Consider the following 27,361-nt stretch of genomic DNA (forward strand, 5'->3'; position numbering starts at 1 on the left):
TTCTAATATCTTGCCATTGATTAAAAATACTTCTAAACATCATCTAAATTTAACATAATGGTCCGACCTTACTACAATACATTTCTGCTCTGAAGTATGAAACTTTCCATTGAATAACTACAATAACAATTTATTCCCTCTACTACTTCAGTGATATAAAATTTGATCATATAAACCATCCAAGCACAATTGAGAATTTGGCATTCATTCCCAACTCAAAATAAAGTTTACATTTCCAACAATGAGTTGAGAAAAGTACGATTAATTCATAGCTTAATGAAATCCAAAAATCACAAAATCAACATTTAGTAGGTCTTAGAAATCTGTATCAACAGACAGAATCAGATTCCATTCAGAGATGGAGTTATGATTTAAAAATCAATAACAAGTCAATTTCATAAAATTCAACAATTTGGGACAGGATATGCAATCATGCCAACTTCTTGTATGCTGCCACATATAGTACCTTCAACTAGAGAAGCTACATGAAAAATCTAAGAGAATAGTGAAAGACAAGGAAAAAAGAAGAACATAAATAATCCAAAAATTAGTCTTGATTTTGAATCTAAAAATGTATAAAAATACTCAAAAAATTATGAGAATGGTGCACGCTTCAAGTAATTGTAGACAAGCATAGCTGGAAGAAAATGTCATGGCAAGGGTTCATAGTTTTTTAGCTCAAATGATTTCGACTGAAAAATGTGTAAGACAACTAGCTTTGGGGCCAGGTCATGATGATGGGGCAATTTACCCTCACCTCATGACCCTAACACCCTGCACTCGATTCACTCCAATCGGGGATTCAGCGATTAAGGTGCGCGTTAAGGAACCTGCTTGAGTCCAAATCCCTCACACCCTATACCTCTTCTTTCCCATTTCTGCTTGGTTCTAAAAAAAGTGTCTTTCTTTTCCTTCTCTCGAAATCTAAAACGTCTCTTTGATTTAAAACCCTAACAAAGTCGAAAGCAAAACCCTTCTTTATGATTGTACGGGTTGCTACGAAGGACCAAGCGTCGAGAGGGAGAGGGGGATTCCGAGGTCCGTGAGCTTAATCAGTTTACGACTATATCATAAACAATTCAAATTGGAACGATGAAGTAAGAGGAGGAAGGAGAAGGAAAAAAGAGCGTACGAAGCCCATGAGCTTGTAGAGGGTGGTTTTCGAGTCTGTGGCGATGGCGAAGGTGACGGCCGCGGGGACTGTCAGGTACGCCGCGAACTTGCCAAGCTCCAACAGCCACCCACCCGATGCCCCCAACGATGACATCTCGATCCCTCTCCTTCCCTCTTCCCATGACCCGTCTTCCCCTCTCTTCTCCTTGTATCCGTCACGGTGAGCGGCATTCCACGTCCACCTCGCTTCGAGAGTCGTGCACGGTCCAATATCGCTTTAAGATTCGTGCTGGGACATATCGAATCTAGCCAACTGGCACTATCCTCGTTGGACGAATGAATCACCCGTGAAAGGATATCGAGAATGATGTCACCTATCAGAGCCTCCATCACTTGGCTCCACAAGTGTTGGTCCCACGCTATGATGCCACGACACCCTTTGAATGTTTCATCGGTGGGCCCACCGTGACCCACCCACCCCTCCCTTGGATCATGATAACATTCAACCCATATATCACATAGGAACTGTACAATTAATTCCCTATATCATATATACATACATACACCATTATTCGTCATTCCAAAGCCATGATAAAACATTGGCAACAAACTTTGCATCCTAATCATTATGCATGTGGAATGATGACGGGGCCATGATGGTAGGGTAGTCATGATGCTAACCTCACCTCACCTATCCACACGCATAGTTTTCATCTCACCCAACTTGGCTTCTACTGAGCCCCACATCCGTATCCATATCTGTTACCCTTCGTTCCACATGTTCTCGTTAGGTCGTCTTGTCACGTACCAATGAACTTAAATAGAAACAAATAATCATATCATATCATCTCAAATTACACGATGAAATAAACACATGTAAAGTTACAGAGTGATTCAAACCCGCAATCAACGATTCTCCGAGAAAGACTTTGGCAGAGTGCACGATTTACACGTGGGAACACTCACCGGCGCAGTCATTCGTTCTCCCTCCGGTTCTCCAGTGAGATGGTGTGAGAGAGAGAGAATGTGGGGCCTCTCTTGTCCCTCACGTGTCATCTTCAAATTGGATTTAGTGGTGGGACCATTTTGCCTTTAAGTGCCCCGTACGCAATCTCATAAAATCAGTCATTTATAATATATATAAATGTGTGTATATAACATAAAGGAAATATCTATCATCACAAAAATTCCATCCTTATCCAATTAGAGTTTTCACATATACATCCTTTCTATGCACCCTTATAAATTTCGATTGAACATATGTGGCTATCTTTAAAATACATCCCTTTCATTAATATTCATCATGAAAATTCAGATAATTATGACTATATTTATTTTAAATAAACATATACATAAGTATATAGAGTATCTCTAATATTTTTAAAAGGAATATAATTAAGCATACTGATACAAATATGCAGGTTTTAAATATTATAAAAAATATATAAATCAACCTTAATTTAGAAGAATAAATACAAAATTCAATTATTTTCGAGGAACCCAAATGAGTATTTGTCATTGTGTTTCATGATTGTTCATATATTGGATAGTGTGATTAAATTGGCACATATAAACCCTCCAAAACCAGTGATATTTTCATGTTCACCCTCCTAAACTAATGAATTGCTATTATATTTAAAGAATTAGATGAAAATACTTTAATTAATTTAAACTTAAATATTTTGCATCATATAGTAATTAGTTCTATCGATGGTTAGTAAAAATCTTAATAATTTCGTAGGATTTTAGATTTAAATTATAATTTCGTTATTTATTAAAAAAAAATAAATTAATGAGTCAATTCAGTTCAGTACATGCCATTCAAATTTGAAAATGACGAGCTTCCTAATCCTAAATGTGCACATTTAGCTTAATCTCGGAAAAGTATAAGGATGTGTATCACATGCACAGAGACAAAGTGAAAAATTTCTATCGCCGCAAGTGTCAAAGAATATTGCCATAAATCCCCATCGTTGCAGGAGACATCCCCTGTCTCAATCCAACAGGGAATAAGATTACTCCCGCATAAGCAGCGGCCTCAAGGAGGAAGATGTTTCACGGTGGTGGGACCCGTTGTGCTCTGTGAGGGATCTTCGCTGTTCCCCGCCTTAATCGAGACAGCTGATCACACCCTGAAGAGGCGCACGAAGGAAGCTAAATGTTATGTTTAATATATATATATATACATATATATTAAAAATCTTAGTAAAAACGGACATATTGGTTTGCTAGAATTGTAAGGGCAAATATGTTATGTTTTTCTATATACATAAATAAATAAATAAATAATTAATTAGAACATCTTCGCCGTCTCTTAATATATCAAAACGACCACGAGCGGCTTAGTTTTTGACCGAAAAGAGAAGAGGGAAGGAAGAAACCTGAAGCATTTTCCTTCTTTCTTCGTCTCTATCTGTCTCCTCTCCTTCCTCCTCCTCCTCCTCCTCCTTCTGATCCTGTGTCTTTGATTTCTGTAATTAACTCTTTTGAGATTTCCGTGTAAGGTAATATAACGATATTGTGGAAAAGGTAAGAGTGGAAGATCATGGAGAGGGTCTTCTCCGTGGAGGAGATTCCTGATCCTTTCTGGCCCGGCACGGATCTGCCGGCTGCGAACGGAGGCGGTGGGATGAATCGGAGCGCCTCGGAGTGGTACTTCGAGAAGTTCCTGGAGGTGGCGGAGGAGAAGGTCGCCGCCCCTGGCCTTCCCAATCCCAACCCCAACCCTAACCCTGATAGTGGTGGCGATGTGAGGGAGGACGGGGGAAGAGCGGGGGCGAGCGAGACGACGGCGGCGAAGGTCGAGGGGAACGCTACCACCACCACCGTCCTACCGTCCGATCCGCCGCCGGCCGGGGTCGATCCCGTGGCTTACGCCGCGATGCTAAAGCAGAAACTGGATATGTACTGCGCCGCCGTCGCCATGTCGCGGGTACACGCCATGCCCTGTTTGATATCTTAAATGCTTGACTTGTTTAATTTTTTTCCCTCGAGGGGGGATCAAAATTATAACTTAATGGAAATAAGATGCGTGCTTAAGGTTGGCTCTTTCTGTTGGTGGAACTTGTTCCTATTCTTGTTTATCTTCATAAATCATTTTTCTGTGACTATATTGCCCTCTTGATTCGCAGTAAAGCCCTCTCTTTTTTCTTAGTTCTTTCCTAGCAAACATTTGAAGTTAAAATGAGACTTAAGTGCCATTTCGTCCTTGTGGTCTAGTCCTCAACTTGGTAATAACAGCTGTATACGATGGGAGATTGTGAGCTTTGTAAAAGTCAAAATTTCATGATTTTTTTGAAATAAAAAGAACAATTATAAATCAATTTGAAATGATATGAGTGAGAATAGAAATTTGAAGGTCTCAGAATTTTAATTACTTTTGATCTAGTTTCTTAAGCATTTAATGTGAAACTTGATTTGTATTCCTTTTGGACTGTCCCGTGAGGTTTCTGTATAAGAATCCTCAGTTTATATAGATTTGGGCCCCTTTTGGTTATATATTGGGAATCAATCAAAGAATGCTCAACTGTGTCTCTTGAGGATTTTGGATGGGATCATATGTGTTTTGGCTAAGCATAAGTACTTAGCTTGGCATCTCTTTTATATATTTTATAATGGTTTCTTAGCAGCACAATAGCATCATTCTATTCAAAGGGATAAGGTTGTAATGGCTGAGATTTCATCACAAATGAGATGAATCATCACATAGGGAAAGGCAAACAAATCTTATAAAAGGTGATATCCAATTAGAACTCAGGCATACATGATCGGTAATTGTTGACTTAAAGGTTCTTTGCAAGAATGAACAATCTGCCTCTAATAAGATGTCATGAAAAATGCAATAGGGTATTTGTAATTAAGATGCATTGGGAATGGGAGAAAACCTGGACCACTGAAAGAAGCCCTGACGGATTGTTTCCATTCGGGCATGCTTGGAGAAGAGAATAAAATCAGAGAACCCATTTTCTTTCTATTCCTTTAAAAAAAATATTTTATATGACTTTTTATCACTATGAAGAGAATGTAGGCCTGAAAAATATCATAATAAACAATTAGTATGTTTCCTCCAAGGTGGATATGGTACCCTAAGTTGTAACAAAAATATCCCTTTTTTACTAGCTTTTGTACACTTACCCCAATTTTCTTCTGTTCATGATTTTCCTAGGTTTGTCAAATCCTAGTCATATTAAATCTTTCATTGCAGCTTTTTGTTAAAGATTTAATCACCACTTATTTTTGAATTTCAGATCTGAAACATTTCGCCATTAACTAATGTTCAACCCTTACAAGCCAGTACCTTTTCTGAGTCTGGGCAAACTTATTTCTTCCTCAAATTTTTTGAGAGTGTGAAAATTGGCGAGGTCAAATCTAGTTCCACATCTTATTTGTTGATGAGATCACATCTATTCCCACATCTTTGAGAGTGGGAGAATCAAGGTCCTGTAAAGAGGTAAAGACTACTCTCTCCGAGGCACCTTTCAGGGATCATAGTGGAAGAGAAAAACCATGCAGGATCCACCTCAAAATGGATACAACCTTGTGCTCCACTCAGCCCAAGTCGGCAATGACTTGGTGATGGACCTCTTAAGATGGTGGCTCATGTGAGTTCGTGAGGCTTGTCATGCCCTTATTGAGGGACTTTGATAAAACCACATTTAGTACCACATTGATTAGATATTTAAGCATTTTTAGTGATAATCCATAGAGGATAGTTCCTTGTGAGTGAGAGTGTTTGCACTGGTGATGGTCTAGTGATGGACATCATCAGATGATAGTCCATGTAGGTTTAATAGACCTATGACTCTTCACCTTATAATTTTGATGCGAGCGTATTTAGTTTCAAATTACTTAGAGAGTTAGAGAGGACTTCACAAAAGTGAAGGTCATTCCTTTCCTCAAGGTGCCTATTAGGGTTCATCCCGAAGAATAAAGTAGAGCAGATAAGCCCGAGTTTGTGATGGCTTGATGACAAATCTCATTGATGTCATAAGGCACTTGCTTGAGAAATTGAACCAAAGCCCACCATGGAGTTGATGCTCCATTCTAGGTTCTTTTAAGTTCTTTCTTGTTGGCTTCTTCATTGCTTCCCATTTTCTCTAATGTTTACCTGTATCACCTTTTGTTTCTGTAAATGTTACAATGCCCAAACCTATACATGATGTAAAATATGTCAACTTTTAATAGTTCAACCAAAATTCAGTGGAACTATATTCTGAATTTTAGAAAAGTTTCTTTTTACTTTCAATTTTTTGTTTTTCTCTCATCTTGATCAGTGATTTCAATAGGCGGTCGGGCGCTCGCCTAGGCGCTCGGGCAAGGCGAGGCGAGGCGAGGCCCGAGCACCTCGCTTCATGTCCAAGCACTTGCCCGAGCCCAGGCGTCGAGCGCTTCAAGCGAGTGCCTGGGTTAAACCAGGCGACCGAATCATATTTTTAGGTCTGGTTGGTCTCACGGGGTTTTAGTTGGTCCAATCGAACCAACTAAATCACCGATATCAAGCTCCCTCTCGCGATTTCCCTGACTTCCCCAACCTTAACACTCGCGATTTTGCCGCCGAGATTTCTTCTCCGCTGTCGCTGCTCTTTGCTGCCACTGTCGCTGATCATCGCTACTGTCGCTACTTGCTGTTGCTACAATCGCTGCTGTCGTCGCTCGTTGTTGCTGTCGCCGCTCCTGTTGTCACTCGCCACTCCCGCTGCAGCTACGGTTGTCGCCTACTATCGCTGTCGTTGCCTCAGCAGCCTCGGTCTTCTCACTATACTGTTAACAGTATATTAACAGTATACTGCTAACTGTATACTAATAATAGTATTTTTATTTATTAGATTAATAATATATTATTTTGATTTTATTACTATTAATTTTTATTTATTTAATAGTATTTTTTATTTAAAAAATTAAAAAAATACTATTATGATTTATTTATGTATTGTGATTTTGTACTCGATTTTCTTAATTTAATAGCATATTTTTTATTTAAATAATTATATTTATTAATTTTATTATATATTTTTATATTTTAACGCTTCGCTTTGCTCGGGCGAGCGCCTAGTGCCTCGGGCATTTTTGAACCTTGACGCCTTTTGGTGCCTAGCGCTTTTTAAATCACTGATCTTGATTCATCAAAAAGTTAACACCCACAAAAGTTTTGAACTATACTCAAACTGCTGAAGTTGAAACTCCTAGGACCATGCTGAAACTATAATCAAAACTACTAAAATCAAACCATGAGCCTAGTTTCAATCAGCGAAGCTAGGGACAGCCGCTTATTGTGACTTACCTTGATGCTGCTAGAAATGATTACTACTTAAATATTTTCCATAGAATTTACGATAATAGTACGGCCAATTGAGGTTCTTACAAACATAGAAAGCTACAATCGTGCAAGAGTACTTATCTCCTCTTTTCTTCCTCAATTGTTTGGTCATGTAGTTGTCTTTGGCAAGGTTTGCCTTTTTGGGTATCAGACCCGTTTCGGCAATCTATTGGAATGGTACATGCCGGTTTGTACTAGTGCATTGGTATACAGTATGTTGGTGCATACTGGTGTTTTGATGAGAAAGAAAAAGAGAGTGAAGAGAAGGGGCAGTGGAGAAACAGAAGAGAAAGGAGAAAGGAAGAAGGAAGAAGAAGAGGAGAAGTGTTGTAGTGGCAGTGTACCTGGGAAGCAGTAACAGCATCGAAGCAGAAGTGGCAGCGGCAAAGAGGCGTCATCACAGCGGTGAAGAGGCAGCACCGTTGCAGCATCGCAGTGGCAAAGTGGCATCGTATGTTAGAAGTGGGCTTGCATTTGTGAGCCATAATTTTTTATCTTTTTTTATGTTGAAATAGACTGGGGCCACCATATTTTGATTTTTTTTACTATTTTAATCAGACCGTCTGAAATGGGAGTGGTCTGCGTGAAACACGAGCCCTAATTTTTTTTCCTTTTAATGCTGAAATGGACTGAGGCCCACCACATTTTGATTTTTTATTATTATTTTAATCAGACTGTCTGAAATGGGAGTGGTCCGTTATCGGTTCACACCCAAACCGGTACATACCGCCCGTACCATACTGTTTCATGTGGTACAGCAATCACTGGTCTTTGGTTCCTGTTGGCCTTCAGATGTCTCATCAAAACCACCTTTTTTTAATGCTCCAATTTTTGCTGATATAGGTTGGTTTTTATTTTGCAAATATTGTTTGAAGTACTGTCTGTTGTCTAAGTATCTTTCCTGTTATATTCATTTGGAAAAAAAATTCAGCTACAGATTTGTATCTCAATGAAATTTAAATATTCATATAATTTTCTTTTTTTAAACTAATTTTCTCAATTTTATAGGGTTCTAGTGTAAATCCTCAAGAGTCTGCTTCTATAGCTGACACCAGTTCACCTGCTTCGGATGCTTCACAGCAGGGATCTCAAGCACCTGGGAAAGGTATGCTGTATGTAACTGTTGCTTTTAGATTGTTTAGGATATGCAATTGTTACAAATATTATCATGTTATATGTCTTTGAAGTTAAAATTTTCTTGAGTTGTGCTTAATGATAATATGCAAGAAATTGCTATAAAAGCTGACTAATAGAAGCACCAGTAGAGCAATAAAATCATATAATTCTCATGTATAACATCTTGCAGGTTCCTTGGGTTAATTTTATAAATAGTATAATTATCTAGAAAGTAATCCTTGTCATGATAATTCATTGACCTATATGAAGAATTTTAGAAGATGCTTTGAAGTCTTAGTTTATCAGACTAATGGAGGGATGGAGTAGAGAAGTAATCAGATGGCTTCTGTATTGTTTTAAGTGTATTCGTATCTGAACCAACAGAGGGCTGGAGTAGCAGAAATTACCTAATACCTTCTTTTTGTTTGCAATTGCACATTCTATAATTCATGTGACTAATGTGGTTAGTTATGAAATTGATATCTTAATACAAAAAGTTTGGAATTTTAAATTGGATACGATGAATAATAACTCCATCTCTGACATTGTTCTTTTTTTCTTTTCAGTTCTATTATCTGTTAAGTAGACATGTTTACATGTGAGATACGATTGCACTCTAAAAGGACAATTGTTGTCTTACCAAATATATCGGCCATATTGGTTGCATAGCTCCATCATGTGACTTGGGATGCCTTGTTTGCTACTTTTGCATTTACTGTTGCATGATTAGGAAATGGTTCCAAGGTGCAAGATAAGGCAGGTGGTGCAACAAGTGGATTTCCAGCTTTACCTGTTATGCAGAATTCAGGTGTTCAAGGGAGGCCAGCAACTAGTGGATCCTCAATAGAGTACTCGGATGAAGATGAAGCTGATGGGGAAGCAGAAACTAGGGAAAATATGGACCCTGCTGATGTCAAACGTTTAAGGAGGTAAAATGAAAGCATTATAGTTCAGTCAACACTCCTATTATATGTTGCTATTTAGATAGTAAACCGTCAGTGTTCTGAAACTTGGTTTTCATTATACAACTGTATTAATTGGGTTGTCTCAGACCTGTAAGTTATAAGAGGAGAGGCATAAGCCTAAAGGGCAACAAGCTTCCGGTGTGTTTAGGCTGACATAGTTAAAGGGACTTGACGTGATATGACTGAGCTGGAAAGGATTCATGTGGCATTGAGAACTTGCAACCGGTGCATAAGCCCATATATCTAATGCTCCTTGGTTGCCAAAGTGATGCTAGTTTTACATACATTAGTCATACAGTTAAAAAGTCTCCCTTTGAAACGTTGAGTTCATATTAAATTTGTCAACTTAGTGTTTTTTATTTTGGCTATTTGTGGGCAGAGAATTGTTTACACTTGTTTTTGTCAATAGGTAAATTATTTTTCATTGATTATTTATTCATGTACCCAAACACCTCCAAGGCAACATTGAGTAACATGGTAGGCTTCAATCATGAAGATGTTTCATGATCAGACTAATGATTTTATTTTCTTTGTTTGACATGATTGATGTACAACCAAATTATTGCAACTCCACAACATAAAAGCAGAAAAGAAAAAAGAGAAAGAAAATATAGTGCAGTAAAATAAGAAACACAGATGAAAATCTCAGGAAAGACAACATAGGATATATTTCAGGAAGTCACCATTAAATTATTTTGTAGTATGCATTTGCCACATTGATCCCTCTTTATAGACCACCAGTCTGTTCTAGGATAATTTGTCGGAACTGGAACTTGCAGATAATGTCTTGTTAAATTTTACAGACAGAACTCCCTTCAAATAAATTTTTCTATGATAACTAAGCAACTTCTTCTCACTAAACAAAGATGTTATAAGATTTCTAGCTTATTATCTAAATAATACTATAAAGATAACAAAGAATATATAAAACCAAAGATAAAATACCTCGAGACTTCAATTATCTTTGAACTGTATGATAATTGATAATCAGAGGCTTGCTAGGTGCTGTTGTTTGTGTTATTTAAACCATTTAAGCAGTTCTTTTATGGAGACCACTGTGTTGGATTCTCTGAATAGCAATAGAACCTAGAAAGAGAGCAGTTTTGTTAGACACTCTCTATCCTCTGTTCTCTCTCTAGCATGTTCTTGAGATCATATCTGATTTTCTGATATGATTTTCTTTGGCTTCATCAACTTATCTAAGTTCGGCTGCAACCTTTCGGAAAAATATCTTTTTTTTTTTCTGTTTGTTTCCTTGAATCTTCTCATATAATCACTAGTGCGATCAGCCGGCAGAATTGAAGTTTTTCCTTGTCATACCGAGTTACTTGGACATCATTTTCATGATATTGCTGTCTTCTTCTGTTACTTCTATCATAAAGAAAGTGGAACTTTAGAAATTCATGACTAGCTGATTATGGTTCTGATTGAAAAACTTTTTTGAGATTATTCCACTTTGCATGCAACGGAAGGAACACAGATTTCAAATGCTTAATGGAAGTCATTATTTGGTAAACTTGTTGGATACTTTTAAACATGGTTCGCATTATCGGTTCGTACTAGTGTATCGACCAGCTATCGGTATGGTACGTACTGAGTTGTACCGAGCATACCGACACATGATACACTAGGGTGTATTGATGTACTGCTCATTCCGGTTCTCTATCGGATCAGTTCATATTGCTCGTACCGAGTGATACGCTTTGGTATGTTAAACTTTGCTTTTAAATGTGTGAGAGATATTTCGAAACACACTAGGACATCTAAAGATTCTAAACCATCTACATTTATTTGTGAATATTAATTGTATACATACACATGTTATTTTTATAAGAATTCATGTCATATTGAATATTTGCAATATGTAGGTAGCTTGACTTCTGTCTTGATGCTTTATATGTTTTTGGTACTTCCGTGAATGTTTTCCATTTATGTAAATGCTTGGTGTGCTTCTCATAAATTACTTATAAGGTTATTGTAGATTATTTAGATACATTACAAACTATAGATTATAACATATATTAGAGAAAGCTGATGTGTTAACTGTTGTGTCCATTGCATCTTAATTTTTTAAGGCTTGTCGGCTATCCGTATCATGTCATATCGTTGTCCATATCCATATCCATGTTTCATAGGCATCAACATTTAAGGTTATCTGTGTGAAATTCCATTAATTCTCTGTCATATCTTTTATATATATATATATATATATATATATATATATATATATATATATCTCTTCAAACATAGTGTATCGAATCTTATAAATGAACACTGAATTTTCCAGATGTAATTGACTATTCTTTTATTAAATATTATTGTTTGTAGAGAAGTGTTTGAATCATACTTGGCCACTGTACCATGTTGAGGAAAGCTAATGTTTAAACCCAAACGCTTTTTTCCTTCTGAAATGAGATGCAATTTTGCTATTTTGTCTTCATGTTTGTTCAAAAATATTCCTTTTTGCACTTATTTGGTACTGTTTTTATTTTGGAATTCATAGGTTGTGGGATTATCTCCATGCAATCTGTTCCACATTTTGTTTAACTGGAAGACAGATAAATTCTAGGGTTGTTGGATCAACTATATGCTGTAAAGGCCCTACCCATCTGGTCTTTCTGCTGCTCATTTTTCTTTCTCATTCTCAGGATGATCTCAAACCGAGAATCAGCAAGACGCTCGAGAAGGAGAAAGCAAGCACATTTGAGTGAGCTTGAAGCACAGGTATCCTCTTGTTGATCGTTTTCCTTTTATTTTTAGATGGCAATGGAGTCCTTTAAGGCTTTTTTTGACATAATTTGGAATAGGTTGCACAGTTAAGGGTTGAGAACTCTTCACTGTTAAAGCGACTTGCTGATATCGATCAGAAGTACAATGAAGCTGCTGTCGACAATAGGGTACTGAAAGCAAATGTGGAGACTTTAAGAGCTAAGGTAATAGATCTCTCACTCGCTAATGTATCATCTTCCTCTAGAATTTGCAAGTATTCTTTCATGGTTGCTTTGTTTTAAACTGCATATGCATCGATAATATGCGTCTTGTGGTACCTGCTCTAAGATAATTATGCAATCTTTCACACTCTTGAGGGAAAGTTATGCAGCCTTTTATGAGATTCTATGCAATGAGAAAGTCAATTTGCTGGAGTCTGATAGAGTGTAAGCAAAAGCAACATAGTACTGTGAGAAGACTTTCTAATGAGGAGAATAAGTTGCTACAAAGTAACAACTGAGGTGCCCCTCATATGTTATGCTTTCTTCCCTGTACATAATTGCCGTAGATGTACATAATTCCCTGTACATCTGAGCACGTTTCTTTGGATTAATAACATAAACGTAATATTTGTCAACTGATTTTCAAAGCTCCTCCAGAAGCCTTTGCTTTCCTCCTTTTGGTGCCATTAATTGCTATTGGATATTCTTCATGTTCTCGGTCTTGTTATTCAGGTATTTTTAATTTTGCAAGAAAACATTTTTCATTTCTTGTGATGAGAAACAATAATTGGTTAACATTGCTTGGAACAAATGGGATGATCTTATCAAGAGGAGCCAAAGCAAATACTTGATATTTCCCACTGAATGGGTTAACTGCACATGAACAGTCTAGGAAAGATGACTTGGTAATCCATCCGCCTTCTGAACCACCCCTCAACTCACTAGTTTAAATGTATAGCTTGTTTGGTTGTGAAGACTGACAGTAGGGGTATAATGGACATAAGTCAGAAAGCCTCTGTTCATATAGAATGTTGATCTGTAATGTTTCCCACCAATCTTTTCAGTAGGTAATAATTGTATCACACTTGGAAGACACATTTCACTTGGAAAGATAAGATGGGAAAATGCTGTGAAGGAGAATGTTTTTCGTTCTCACACAACTGGCAGTGCTTGTGAAGCAATGTCTTGCAAATTGTTCAACCATTGTTTCTACCTAAGCACAAGCTTCAACTGATGATTACTGATCACCTTTTCTGGTTATCATAAACCTAGTAATATTTTGTGACCCTGTATAGATACTGCTTCAAAGCACCTGGATGGTGTGGTTATCATTCTGTTTCTGTTTCTTTTTCGTTTTTTGTGGGAACAAATCAATTAAAAGCCTTTTTGTGCAATTTATTAAGCAATGAACAATTGAAGAGGTATCAGTTGCTCTCATTGGAAAGACATCACAATTAGTTCCTTAGACTTTCTTGATAAATGACAGATCTTGGCATGCTCTGATATTAAAACATGATCAAGTTAATGCTTCTGATCTTGTTCATATATTCAGGTGAAGATGGCAGAGGACAGTGTAAAGAGGTTAACTGGCATAAATCCTTTGAACCCAACCATATCCGACATGTCAGCACACAGCATACCCTTCTCTGGGAGCCCATCTGATGCATCTGATGCTTCTGTTCCAATCCATGATGACAAGGAACATTTTTTCCAGGCACAGACACATGACAGGAGGATGAACCCCTGCCTTCCAGTTCCAGAGATTGCTTCGGCTACCCCAGTTGATGTTGTCCATGGTGCTGTAGCTGGAGGAAAGATGGGAAGAACAGCCTCGATGCAACGAGTCGCCAGCCTTGAGCACCTTCAGAAAAAGATCTGTGGGGGTGGACAAAACTCTTGCATTTCTGCACTGTGGGATTCTACATGGGATCCCGATTCCTCTGTCAACAACAAGCAGAACCGGGCATAAGAGAAAAACTGGAACTGACGTTGGGCTGGTGTTATTGACTCGTGTTCATTCAGGGACTTTGTCTTCTTGTTTTGGATTCTGCAGCTCATGTCACAGTGCCTTTGACTTTTCTTATTGATATTTGTTCATTAAGTCAATCATTTGTTTTATATACATTATTTAGCTAAGATCGCAAGTCTTGGGTATCACAGTGAGATTGACACAAGTGACTGGGACGATAGCTAGAATTTACTTCCATTTATGTATTGGTTTTACTCCAATTTGTAGTAAGTGATGAATCCAGTTTGTTACAAGGAAAAAGTAAAGCTACATTCTCCAATTATTGTGGAACTAATTAGTGGGCTTTCTCTTTTGCTCCAAGGTGGGAAACAAAGTTGTATGACAGTTCAAATGGACCAGTCTTTCACATTCACCTGTTGTTTGTAAATTGTAGTGTGGCCTATCTGAGAGTTTCATATTAATATTCTCCAAACATTTTGTTCATCGGTTCTAATCACGACTGCTTATTCAATTGACTTACAATTATCTAGTCATTGATTTTTGAGCATTTTAGACTGCATCATCCAAATTTATTGCAAGTGACAAGCAGAAATCAAGTGGCTCTATCCTCAGTTGAAGGTCTTGGCAATTTATTTATTTATTTATTGGTGACATTCATGATGATACTATTTTGTTATCAGGATGGGTGGCAACTTATATACTATTCCTATTTGGAAGGTGCATTTTGAGGAGACATATGACTATGGTTCTGATATGATTCTATTTTTGCTGATGGTGAAACGTTGAAATGAGTCCATAAACCACAAGGAACACCGAGCATGAAACAGGCATGTTATTTTGGCCACATACGTATCAAACAAAATGCAGAAGACCAAAATATTTAGCATATCAACATCTAAGAAGACTCCATTGCTTGCACAAGATAATTTCTTGTTTTATGGTCCACAAGCACCATTTTGTACTTTTGACTTGGATATCAGCACGCATTCAACAATCTACAGCGACCACAAGCGGATGGGAATGTAGACTAGTTTCTGACGTCCTCAGTGATGCTGATGCAGAGATGAGGAAGATGCAGATCGCGGTACTTGCCACAATTTTCTCCTCTGTTGCAAGATGAAGGAAGAAGCATGTTCTTCTCCAAGTCCCTGATCCCCGCGAGGAAGTGCTGCTGTTAAAGATGCCACAAAGGATTCCACATGCTTTAATCCATCTTCTGTGGAATTAGCTTCCCCTAACAGCTTAACAATTGCGCTTCCGATGATAACACCATCAGCTCCCCACAATGAAAGCTGAAGCAGCATTTTGCTGGTGTTAATCTCAGAAACAAGGCTTGACAAGAGCAGATCAATTGTGTTACTGACCTGTTTAACATGCTCTGGTTTTGATATGCCAAAGCCAACCGCAACAGGCTTTGCAGTTTTCTGTGAGAACATGGAACAAGATAAACAGGTTATCTGGCTTAGATTTGCACAAGTTTCTTCCTAAAAAGATCATGGAGTAGATAATTAGGACATGTAAGAAACATAAGAGAGGATAGAGAAGGAGCCCACCTCTTTGATTTCCTTGAGAAGAAACTGGACTTGTCTGTTCACATTGTCTCTTACACCAGTAACTCCAGCAGAACTTACCTGCGTGATCAGGGAGGAGCCAAATCATGTAATAAGATATTAGAATTATCCGGATTCTATATTTTGTTCAACTTGAGTATTCTCTCTAAATCGAGTTACATTTTTCTGGGTAATTGATTGAGTATATAGAGAATCTGGATGGCAAGCATATAGAAGAGATAAAGCATCAGAAATGATTGACTCATTACCGACGACGAAATGTCATATATTACATAAACACTTGCAAATAAGAATACTTACTAGGTATATGAATCCTTCTGAAGCATCAGAAATGGCCTTCATTTTCTTCTTTGTGGTAGTAGGTGTAGTGAGCAAAACCTTTGATCGTAAGAAGATATAAAGATCACAAAATCAGAATTTCGCCAAAGGAGAAACTTAGTAATCTATTGTGGCTATAAAGACTACCACCATATGACTAAGTTAGATCACAATTTATAAATCCTAAACATACAGAAGAATCAAAGAAATGTGAAGAAAGAAGTTCCTTGATTTCAATAACTCTGATGCCTATGTAATTTATACATCAAAGAAATACTAAACTATGAAGTAGAGGGAACAAAGAGCCTAGCTTGAATAAGCCTACCATATCAACGTTTTTCTTGGCAGCTTCTCTCTTCAAATCAGCACTCTCTTCAAATGGAAGGTCTGGCACAATAAGCCCTGCAGAGTACACATTCAACATTTTTCTTACCATATAACAAATATTGTTCTCTTCCTACAGCAAATGTCTAGTAAGAACATTTGGCTAACAACAAATCTTTGTCCTCTTCATAAAAATATGAAGAAATATTATCATCCAAGTGTAGAACAATCAAATTTCATATGTCAGGTATATTTTGAAGTTGGAAAGAAGTGAAGCTTGAGCATCTGAACAAGTCATGCATTACCTTTGACACCAGCATCTTCTAATGCAGACAAGAACCATTCACTTCTGCGGGCCATTATTAGATTGTAATATGAGAACATTACAATCGGACAAGAGATTTGTGGAACTACCTGCATAAATTTGATCACACATTATATTCCTTTTGGAACTTCAAAAGTATGGGATGATCTTACTGAGCAACCCAACTGTAATGTGATATTACTGAGCATCCTCATGGTGACATTCAAAAGTAAGGGACAACTGCCTACAAGCTTGTTTGCTGACTCCATTTGAACTTTATAATAACTTACTTGTCAGAGTAATTCGAGGAACTAAGACCGAAACAAACTTTAGATTTTCCAAGTACATATCTTTTTTTTCAAAAGCAAGAGAGATTCTTTTATTGAATGGAGGCTTAAGTACCGAAAGGATTACCTGTTAATATGCTGTTTTCTTAACAGGTATTTGAGATGTTCATAGATCAGAAGGTGCTAATGTTGAAACCAATGCAACTCTACTCTAACAATCAGTTGCCGAACCAATGATTTTTTCAAAGTTAAGATTGTCGTAAGATATATTATAGATAGAGCTAACAAAGCAACAGACCTATGCATTAGTGGTAGGATGCTGTCTCTAAGGATGTCTTACCTCCTTTAACATGGAGATGACTGCTTCCATGTTTGTCTTGCCAGCCAAGGCTCTTTTGTTTGATGCCTACAGAAGGGGAAAAAAAAGGAACATGAATCTTATTAGATAGAAGCCTTGTTTCTTCTTTTTTTCTCTCTCTCTCTTAGGAAAAAATCAGTGGCAAATATAGATTGACTGGTGATACAAGAAATAATCAGAAAAGAAAAAAATCAAGAACCTGTATCACAGGACCATCCAAAATAGGATTATTGTATGGCAACCCCAACTCGATTATATCAGCACCACAACAGTCCAGTAGCTTCAGGGCTTTTGCGGTTGTCGATAGATCAGGATCACCAGCAGTGATGTATGGTATAAATGCAACCTAAGCAGAGATAACATATCTTGTTAAAGATGATTAAGTAATCGACAGCTGCTTTTTCTGTAATGTTCATAATTTCTTCAGCAAAAGGAGCAGTGCTGTTGCTTATCCAGCTAAATAGCATTGATATGTGCACCCTTTTCTTGGGTTCGTGTTGCAGATCGTATCATCCTCCCATGCATGGACATAATAATGGTGGCATTACTTAGTGGCCTAATACAACTTGTATTCCTATACAGCCCTCAGAGAGGGTCAACTTCAGAACCTGCCATGAGGGCAATTAAATATAGATGATGATGATGAATTACATGTAGCCTCGTTAGTTCCATGTCCTTATGGATAGAGATGTTGCCTTGCCCTATCTAGATTCACCTGCTTCATATGATGTCAATAGATACAACCTTTTAGATAACTATGTTTACTAAATATATTGCTCCATTCTCCTACAGATTTCCCTTTTGGAGGGCAATTCTACGGATTTCACCTTGCAATTCTTCCCTTTTGAAGCTAAATCATCTTAGTTAAGAGAAAATCGAAGGAAGAAACTTAAAAAGAAAAAGATAGCAGCAGATGCGTAACCCGAAGGCAAGAAAGACAAGAGCTCACTCTTCCTTGTCTTCTTAAATCGGAGAAGGTTTCGGAGATTCCCAGCCCCTGAGCTCTCATCCTAAGAGAAGATTTTGCAGGGTGGTTCATCAGAATGGAGTGGAATCTGGGTTTTGCTGAGGAGACATGGAAGCAGCAGGAGTTGGGAGCCACAGCCACGGTACCGGAAGCCATGACCTTTTAAGCGTCGGAACACAAGGCTCACCTGAACTCTCCCCAAGCAATCCATGGCGTTTTATAGGGCTTCGAAAGAGCTCGACCACCTCGAGATTCACATGCTCAATGTGAACAGAGGAAGGACGAGGTTGGACGCGTCTCAATGCAAACTGCCGATGAAGTTCTCCGATGTACGAGGTGAAAAAGACGGACGATAAGAAGCACATCGTTTTACACCCACCGACGGATTTTGGCATGTGGTGACCGTTCTTTTGTTGGATGTACGGAAGCTCAAAGCCAAGTGTGCTAGATACTATTTGTAAGAATTTAAAATTTTATTTGATAAAAATTTTTATCTTTGAATCCTATTTTGGCCACTTATATTTACGATATAGATTCAGATGCATGTGTATAGATGTGGGGACCATTTGTGTTTTGCAACGTGAAACGTGTGTTTTTTTCCTTTTTGTGGTTATGTTCCTGGCAATGTGAAACCGTCAGACTGTTCTCAATCCATTTTGACCGTCTGATAGCAGCAGAAGATGATGCATCCGTCCCTGCGAATCCATAAGTATCATGTGATTTGCTAGGAATGCTGGTGTTTCTTTCATAAGGTTATATCGCGAGATGGGGCGGTCCGAATCGAATTAAAACTAAATTCGAACCGAGTTAAAATCGGAACCGAAATAGTATCATAGTTTATCCGTTTAAAAAAAGGGGTCGAAGTACCTTTGATTAATCGTTTGAGATTATTTTGAAAATAAATATTTTGATGGATGTGTTTATTTTTGTTTTGATTTTTATAGTGATTATTGATAAATACACTATTAGATTAGATGAGAATCACATGTTATTGGATTGACTATCATCCGTGAAGATAATGAATAATTGTTCGATGTATCAATTGAACGAACTGTCACGTACAAACTTCTTAACAGGATGTTTGATGAAATATTTATGTATGTCAGTGATGAAATATTTATGTATGTCGGTGTCTTTTGGTATGTTCATGCTTTGCACAATATGTAGAGGGATGGTCGAAGGGTTAACCGGCTCATTTTAGTTGAGTTTGGTGGCCGTTTTAGGCTTATAAATAAAGGTTGTGTCATGTGGACACTTGTGAGAGATATTCGATCTGTAGTTGACCATTTTAACCCTTTGTTGTGCAACAGTTTAGAGTTTATAAAGTTTGTTTATAGTTTATAATTTACATTTGTTATGAAGTATTTTCTGAAATATTTACTTGTGGATCCCGAGTGAGATATTTTCTCTAACCCATTTTCTCTTTTGTATGTCCTAAAGGTACATGGAAGATTTCGGGGAAGTTGACCTTTGCGGATGGACACGCAAGGGTGTTGTATGACTTACGCAAAATCAGCTAAGTCTGTGACAGATGATATCAGAGCAGGACAATCACTCATAGAAATACTTGGTATGCAAACGTGGGGGATCTAGTAGGGCTGCGTTGAGGGCAGCCAGTACGCGCAACCGTTTGGGAGGAAAACAGGCATGGAGATATAAGGAAAAAGAAGTTACTCAGAGGAACAGACATTTGATATTATCATTCAGAGAAATGGCCAACCCTTCACGCAAGAGGCACCACGAGGACAAACAAGCTGGGAAAAATGTATAATGCACAAAGGTTGGGATGGCTAAATTTGAGCTATGGCTCAACGTTGGCAACCATACTTGATGGTGCGTAAGGCAAGCGAGGTGCTTGGTAAATGATGAGACCATGTAAGATGGAATATATTGTTCAGCAACCGAAAGAGTTGTGCAAAGCTCACAGAGGTGAGGGAATTGCTAACTCGAAGAATTTGGTACTCATGCAAAAGTTTGTATACGAACGATGGATTGTTCATGGCCATCCCAAGGTAATCGAATCTCGGTGCCATGGAGCATTGAAACTTTCTCTTTAGCATGAGAAGGATATGTCTGTATAAGGTTGAAGTTTGTAGTGAGTTCAGCATATTGCTAGGTCTTGAGGGGTGCAGTGGTGGCTATATTGATATGGAGTCACAATCTAGCAAGTGCGTTTGCGGGAGGCAGAACAATGCATAATTTGTTCAGCAAGGCGGAGTAGTCCAAGGGGAAGGTGGTATCCAAAACATCCAAAGAGAAGGAAGAGAAGAGAAAACTTGCTCCAATGGGACAGATATCTAGGAGGGATATGTCTTGGCTATCGAGAGAGAGAACCATATGCAACGAACCACACATATTGAGGAGTATTTCAAAACAACTTCATAAAGTTCAACGGACTGAGTGAGCGGTGAGGAGTCGTCGCATGATCTTGCTTGAGATAATGCATTGCGAGATCAAGTGGGGAAGCGACCCAAGGCAACACAAATGAAGACATACTTGGAGTCGATATAGATATCGGACTCAATGGGGGGCTGACCTGTGGAATGGTGGGCGCAAGGGCCACCATCAACTCAATACAAAACGAGGAGCGAAGCAACTTGAGTGTAACTAGACGAAGTACCCAAGCTACATGAAGTGAGTCGGCATAGAAGATGGAATATGGAGCGGAGGCACAAAGCTTTCCTTGGACAGAGGTCAAGGATATAAACTCTTACAGAGGCAAGAGCGGAGGCACAAAGCTTTCCTTGGACAGAGGTCAAGGATATAAACTCTTACAGAGGCAAGAGCGGAGGCACAAAGCTTTCCTTGGACAGAGGTCAAGGACATGAACTCTTACAGAGGCAAGAGCAGGATCATGTCGTTCCATGGGTCTCTCATTTTGATGGAGCAGGCTCATCCTGCATAGTGCTAAAGATAAAGGGAGCTTTGAGGGATATGCACCTTATCTCATATAAGCATTTGACGGAGGAATTGAGGTGACTCAACTTGCAAAGACAAAATTGGGTTCCGAAGGCACATGCACCTTACTTCAAACAATATCTCTTAATTTAAATTATTATTTTATACCTATAAATAAATGATATCCATAGGATTGATGTATAAGTGTTAAGAGCTTAAGTTAGAGAGTAGTTTAAGATTTCTTAAATATTTTTCTTCTTGAGAAATTTAATATGACTTTTATTTTTTACTTGCATCTTAATTTTTTTTTCTTTTATTTGGTTTGATCAAGTATCTTATTACTACTGTTTGATAAAGAATTATATAATCATTGATAATTTTCTCTCTTAACATTAATTAATTATCATAAATAATTTATTATTTTTATTTCAATTATAAACTTTTTTGTTTGTGTAGTATGGTAAAAAAAATTATTCATACTATTTTTTTAATAATGTGGATAAGTTAAGAATTTTATCAATCAATTAACTATTAATTGATTTATTTTCTAATGTGTAACATTCTGATAGTTCAAAAGTTGATAAGACTAAGATTAATTTATAAGAGTTTGATAAATATATCATTATTAATTTTAACTTAAGTATTTTTACAAATGATTTAATTCAAACAAATTGATAAGTCAGTTAATCCATTAGGTCCGGATTGTAACATTAGGTATTAGAGTCCATAATATTTAAGTATGGTGAGAGAGCTTGAGTAGGAATGGTGAGAGGGCTTGAGTAGGAAAAAGCTATTCAAGGATGAAGTCAAATAACTTGTATGTAGAACCACTACTATTAAGCCATTGATTAAAGTCTGATGTATGAATTATCATCAATTTTAGCTTAAATATTTTGATAATGATTTAGGTCAAACAAAGTTGATATGTGTTAATTGCCCTATCATACCAATATCTTTTTTTCTTTATATGATTTTAGAATCAAAAGTATGGTAATATGTATTTTAATATCTCCTTGGTGAAAAATATAATATTTTTTATTATCGATTAAAGATATCTATTTCTCGTGATAACTTTGGAAATATTACAAAATAGATATTTTTAATTATTCTTAATATTCAACAAATAAAAATATGACTCACTTGAAAAATGAAAAATAAAAATGACTCATTTGAAAAATGATTTAAGCTTTGAGTGAGAAAAAGACTAAAATTAACTTATAAAGATATGATGTACGATTTATCATAAATTTTAACTTAAATATTTTTATCAATAATTTAGGTCAAACAAAGTTAATATGTTAAGTAGCTTATTAAGCCATCTTTTCTTTTCTTTTCTTTATATGATTTTAGAATCAAAAGTAATATAATATGTATTTTAATATTTTTTGGTAAAAAATATAATTTTTTTTACTATCGGTTAAAGATATATATTTCTCGTGATAACTGACACTGCAAAACATACATTTTTAACTACTCTTTATATTCAACAAATAAAAATTATATGTGATTCGATTTCGATTCCTAAAAATTAAAAATCAGATCCACGAACTCCAAAATCAGGATTGATATATTGTTTTTGGCACACAAAATCAAAATATTAAAATTTAGCCATATAAATAACTTGGATCAAAATCAGGTATGTCATGTTTTGGCCACGTATGTATCAAACAAAATGCAACAGACCAAAATATTTAGTATATAAACATCTAAGAAGACTCCATTACTTGCACAAGATAATTTCTTGTTTTAAGGCCTACAAGCACCATTTTGTACTTTTGACTTGGATATTAGCACTCATTCATCAATCTACAGTGACCACAAGCGGATGTGAATGTAGACTAGTTTATGACGTCCTCAGTGATGCCTATGCAGAGATGAGGAAGATGCAGATCGCGGTACTTGCCACAATTATCTCCACTGTTGCAAGATGAAGGAAGAAGCATGTTCTTCTCCAAGTCCATGATCCCCATGAGGAAGTGCTGCTGTTAAAGATGCCACAAAGGATTCTACATGCTTTAATCCTTCTTCTGTGGAATTAGCTTCCCCTAACAGCTTAACAATTGCGCTTCCGACGATAACACCATCAGCTCCCCACAATGAAAGCTGAAGCAGCATTTTGCTGGTGTTAATCTCAGAAACAAGGCTTGACAAGAGAAGATCAATTGTGTTACTGACCTGTTTAACATGCTCTGGTTTGGATATGCCAAAGCCAACCGCAACAGGCTTTGCAGTTTTCTGTGAGAACATGGAACAAGATAAACAGGTTATCTGGCTTAGATTTGCAGAAGATTCTTCCTAGAAAGATCATGGAGTAGAAAATTAGGACATGTAAGAAACATAAGAGAGGATAGAGAAGGAGCTCACCTCTTTGATTTCCTTGAGAAGAAACTGGACTTGTCTATTCACAGTGTCTCTTACACCAGTAACTCCAGCAGAACTTGCCTGCATGATCAGGGAGGAGCCAAATCATGTCATAAGATATTAGAATTATCCGGATTCTATATTTTGTTCAACTTGATTATTCTCTCTGAATCGAGTTACATTTTTCTGGATAATTGATTGAATATATAGAGAATCTGGATGGCAAGCATATAGAAGAGATAAAGCATAAATACTTGCAAATAAGAATACTTACGAGGTATATGAATACTTCGGAAGCATCAGAAATGGCCTTCATTTTCTTTTTTGTGGCAGTAGGTGTAGTGAGCAAAACCTTTGATCGTAAGAAGATATAAAGATCACAAAATCAGAATTTCGCCAAAAGAGAAACTTAGTAATCTATTGTGGCTATAAAGACTACCATATGACTAAGTTGTTCATAATTTATAAATCCTAAACATACAGAAGAATCAGGAAATGTGAAGAAAGAAGCGCCTTGATTTCAATACCTCTGATGCCTATGTAATTTATACCTCAAAGATATACTGAATTATAAAGTAGAGGGAACAAAGAGTTTAGCTTGAATAAGCCTACCATATCAACGTTTTTCTTGGCAGCTTCTCTCTTCAAATCAGTGCTCTCTTCAAATGGAAGGTCTGGCACAATAAGCCCTGCAGAGTACACATTCAACATTTTTCTTACCATATGACAAATATTGTTCTCTTTCTACAGCAAATGTCTAGTAAGAACATTTGGCTGACAACAAATCTTTGTCCTCTTCATAGAAATATGAAGAAATATTATCTTCCAAGTGTAGAACAATCAAATTTCGAAGTTGGAGAGAAGTGAAGCTTGAGCATCTGAACAAGTCATGCATTACCTTTGACACCAGCATCTTCCAATGCAGACAAGAACCATTCACTTCTGTGGGCCAGTATTAGATTGTAATATGAGAACATTACAATCGGACAAGAGATTTGTGGAACTACCTGCATAAATTTGATCACACATTATATTCCTTTTGGAACTTCAAAAGTATGGGATGATCTTACTGAGCAACCCAACTGTAATGTGATATTACTGAGCATCCTCATGGTGACATTCAAAAGTAAGGGACAACTGCCTACAAGCTTGTTTGCTGACTCCATTTGAACTTTATAATAACATGTTGCGAAAGTAATTCGAGGAACTAAGACCGAAACAAACTTTAGATTTTCCAAGTACATATCTTTTTTTTCAAAAGCAAGAGAGATTCTTTTATTGAATGGAGGCTTAAGTACCGAAAGGATTACCTGTTAATATGCTGTTTTCTTAACAGGTATTTGAGATGTTCATAGATCAGAAGGTGCTAATGTTGAAACCAATGCAACTCTACTCTAACAATCAGTTGCCGAACCAATGATTTTTTCAAAGTTAAGATTGTCGTAAGATATATTATAGATAGAGCTAACAAAGCAACAGACCTATGCATTAGTGGTAGGATGCTGTCTCTAAGGATGTCTTACCTCCTTTAACATGGAGATGACTGCTTCCATGCTTGTCTTGCCAGCCAAGGCTCTTTTGTTTGATGCCTACAGAAGGGGAAAAAAAGGAACATGAATCTTATTAGATAGAAGCCTTGCTTCTTCTTTTTTTCTCTCTCTCTCTTAGGAAAAGATTGACTAGTGATACAAGAAATAATCAGAAAAAGAAAATCAAGAACCTGTATCACAGGACCATCCAAAATAGGATTATTGTATGGCAACCCCAACTCGATTATATCAGCACCACAACAGTCCAGTAGCTTCAGGGCTTTTGCTGTTGTCGATAGATCAGGATCACCAGCAGTGATGTATGGTATAAATGCAACCTAAGCAGAGATAACATATCTTGTTAAAGATGATTAAGTAATCGACAGCTGCTTTTTCTGTAATGTTCATAATTTCTTCGGCAAAAGGAGCAGTGTTGTTGCTTATCCAGCAAAATAGCATTGATATGTGCTCTCAGACAGGGTCAACATCAGAACCTTCCATGAGGGCAATTAAATATAGAGGATGATGAAATACATATAGCCTCAATAGTTCCATATCCTTATGGATAGAGATGTTGCCTTGTCCGATCTAGATTCAACTGCTTCATATGATGTCAATAGATACAACCTTTTAGATAATTGATTATTTCTATGTTTACTAAATATATTGCTCCATTCTCCTACAGATTTCCCTTTTGGAGGGCAATTCTTCCATAACATTTGCTTGTCATAGGACAAGGTCAGTTCTATCGGTAAAAGGTTAGGTCACATCGAAGAATGAATATTAGAATTAAGCAAGTTTCAGGTCAGGTCAGGTTGTCTAAGCACACATCCAGCTCAAAATGAAGTAATATCCATAATATTGCATGCATCCGATTGTTATTTAGACTGAGCTAGCTATGGATTAACCCAAACCAAGTTGCATCACTAGTTATATCATAGAAGTTCTTGTTGAACATATACCAAGATGCAAATTCTGTTCATTTAGTCTCCCCTCAGTTTACACAGAAACAAGGAATTGTTCACTGAACTTTGAGCCACTTCTACTCGAAGCTAAATCATCTTAGTCAAGAGAAAATTGAAGGAAGAAACTTCAAGAAAAAGATAGCAGCAGATGCGTAACCCGAAGGCAAGAAAGACAAGAACTCACTCTTCCTTGTCTTCTTAAATCGGAGAAGGTTTCAGAGATTCCCAGCCCCTGAGCTCTCATCCTAAGAGAAGATTTTGGAGGGTGGTTCATCAGAATGGAGTGGAATCTGGGTTTTGCTGAAGAAACATGGAAGCAGCAGGAGTTGGGAGCCGCAGCCACGGTACCGGAAGCCATGACCTTTTAAGCGTCGGAACACAAGGCTCACCTGAACTCTCCCCAAGCAATCCATGGCGTTTTATAGGGCTTCGAAAGAGCTCGACCACCTCGAGATTTACATGCTCAATGTGAATAGAGGAAGGACGAGGTTGGACGCGTCTCAATGCATATATATATATATATATATATATATATATATATATATATTACAAGAGACCAAAATAACAAACAATTATTGGACGCATAATTGAAGGACCCAACGGGACATGTTGCACTAGCAACAGCGATAGATAATTTGATCTATTTCTTATATCATTAGACTCATCACATGTACCGAAATACATCAAATGACATTAAGATCAAAACCTAGAAATAAAAATATGATTTTTTTTATATTTTAATTTATTTTTAATCAATTCTTAAAAAAAACGTATAATTCGAATCAAAATTGAAACCAAAACTGATTAAATAAGATCTAAAACTGATCATTTGATTCCAAAAATTGGACTCCCGAATCACCAATTTCAGAATCGGAGTCTAATAATATATTATCTTTAAATCAAAATATTAAAATTTAGCCATATAAATAACTTGGATCAAGTGTTTAATTCAATTCTTTTTATTTAATGAAAATATTGATGGGGAATCAAAGAGGTAAAGGGGAAGCAGATGATGATACTTTCTCATTTTAATTTTTCCGTCCAGTAAAGTAATAGCATTTACAAGATTCTACATAATAAAAAATAAAAAAACTAAATCAAATATGAAAACAAACAATACATTGATCTTATTAGACGGATAAGGATGAGCACATTGACTTTTCAGGTGCTTGTATCAGTCGACCAAGCTATAAAAGATAACGACTGTTTGGTCATGAAGTTGAAGTCATAAATGGAGGATTAATCAATTCTTTTCAGTTGGATGGAAAAAAAAAAAGGAAGGGAAAGAG

General features: G+C 37.0%; 3 protein-coding genes across 3 annotated transcripts; 1 reads left to right on the forward strand and 2 right to left on the reverse strand.

Moving 5' to 3' along the window:
* The first annotated feature begins 3,455 nt into the window (after positions 1-3,455).
* On the forward strand, positions 3,456-14,509 carry LOC104000371 (bZIP transcription factor RISBZ2). Its single transcript, XM_009422396.3, has 6 exons — positions 3,456-4,045; positions 8,438-8,534; positions 9,276-9,474; positions 12,159-12,234; positions 12,318-12,443; positions 13,774-14,509. The coding sequence occupies exons 1-6, from the start codon at positions 3,659-3,661 to the stop codon at positions 14,188-14,190; spliced, it is 1,302 nt and encodes a 433-aa protein (XP_009420671.2). The 5' UTR covers positions 3,456-3,658; the 3' UTR covers positions 14,191-14,509.
* A 496-nt stretch (positions 14,510-15,005) lies between these two features.
* LOC135651314 (tryptophan synthase alpha chain-like) lies at positions 15,006-18,670 on the reverse strand. The gene is made up of 9 exons (XM_065171322.1): positions 18,302-18,670; positions 17,552-17,698; positions 17,335-17,400; positions 16,709-16,817; positions 16,405-16,481; positions 16,062-16,139; positions 15,744-15,821; positions 15,555-15,614; positions 15,006-15,482 (listed from the first exon to the last, which is right to left on the reverse strand). Exons 1-9 carry the CDS (start codon positions 18,473-18,475, stop codon positions 15,234-15,236), a joined length of 1,038 nt encoding a protein of 345 aa, XP_065027394.1. The 5' UTR covers positions 18,476-18,670; the 3' UTR covers positions 15,006-15,233.
* A 4,158-nt stretch (positions 18,671-22,828) lies between these two features.
* LOC104000370 (tryptophan synthase alpha chain) lies at positions 22,829-26,545 on the reverse strand. The gene is made up of 9 exons (XM_009422394.3): positions 26,257-26,545; positions 25,299-25,445; positions 25,102-25,167; positions 24,477-24,585; positions 24,191-24,267; positions 23,853-23,930; positions 23,582-23,659; positions 23,393-23,452; positions 22,829-23,320 (listed from the first exon to the last, which is right to left on the reverse strand). Exons 1-9 carry the CDS (start codon positions 26,428-26,430, stop codon positions 23,126-23,128), a joined length of 984 nt encoding a protein of 327 aa, XP_009420669.2. The 5' UTR covers positions 26,431-26,545; the 3' UTR covers positions 22,829-23,125.
* Between the last annotated feature and the right edge of the window lie 816 nt (positions 26,546-27,361).

This window comes from Musa acuminata, chromosome BXJ3-10 (genome assembly GCF_036884655.1).
Source record: "Musa acuminata AAA Group cultivar baxijiao chromosome BXJ3-10, Cavendish_Baxijiao_AAA, whole genome shotgun sequence".
Taxonomy (NCBI): Eukaryota; Viridiplantae; Streptophyta; class Magnoliopsida; order Zingiberales; family Musaceae; genus Musa; species Musa acuminata.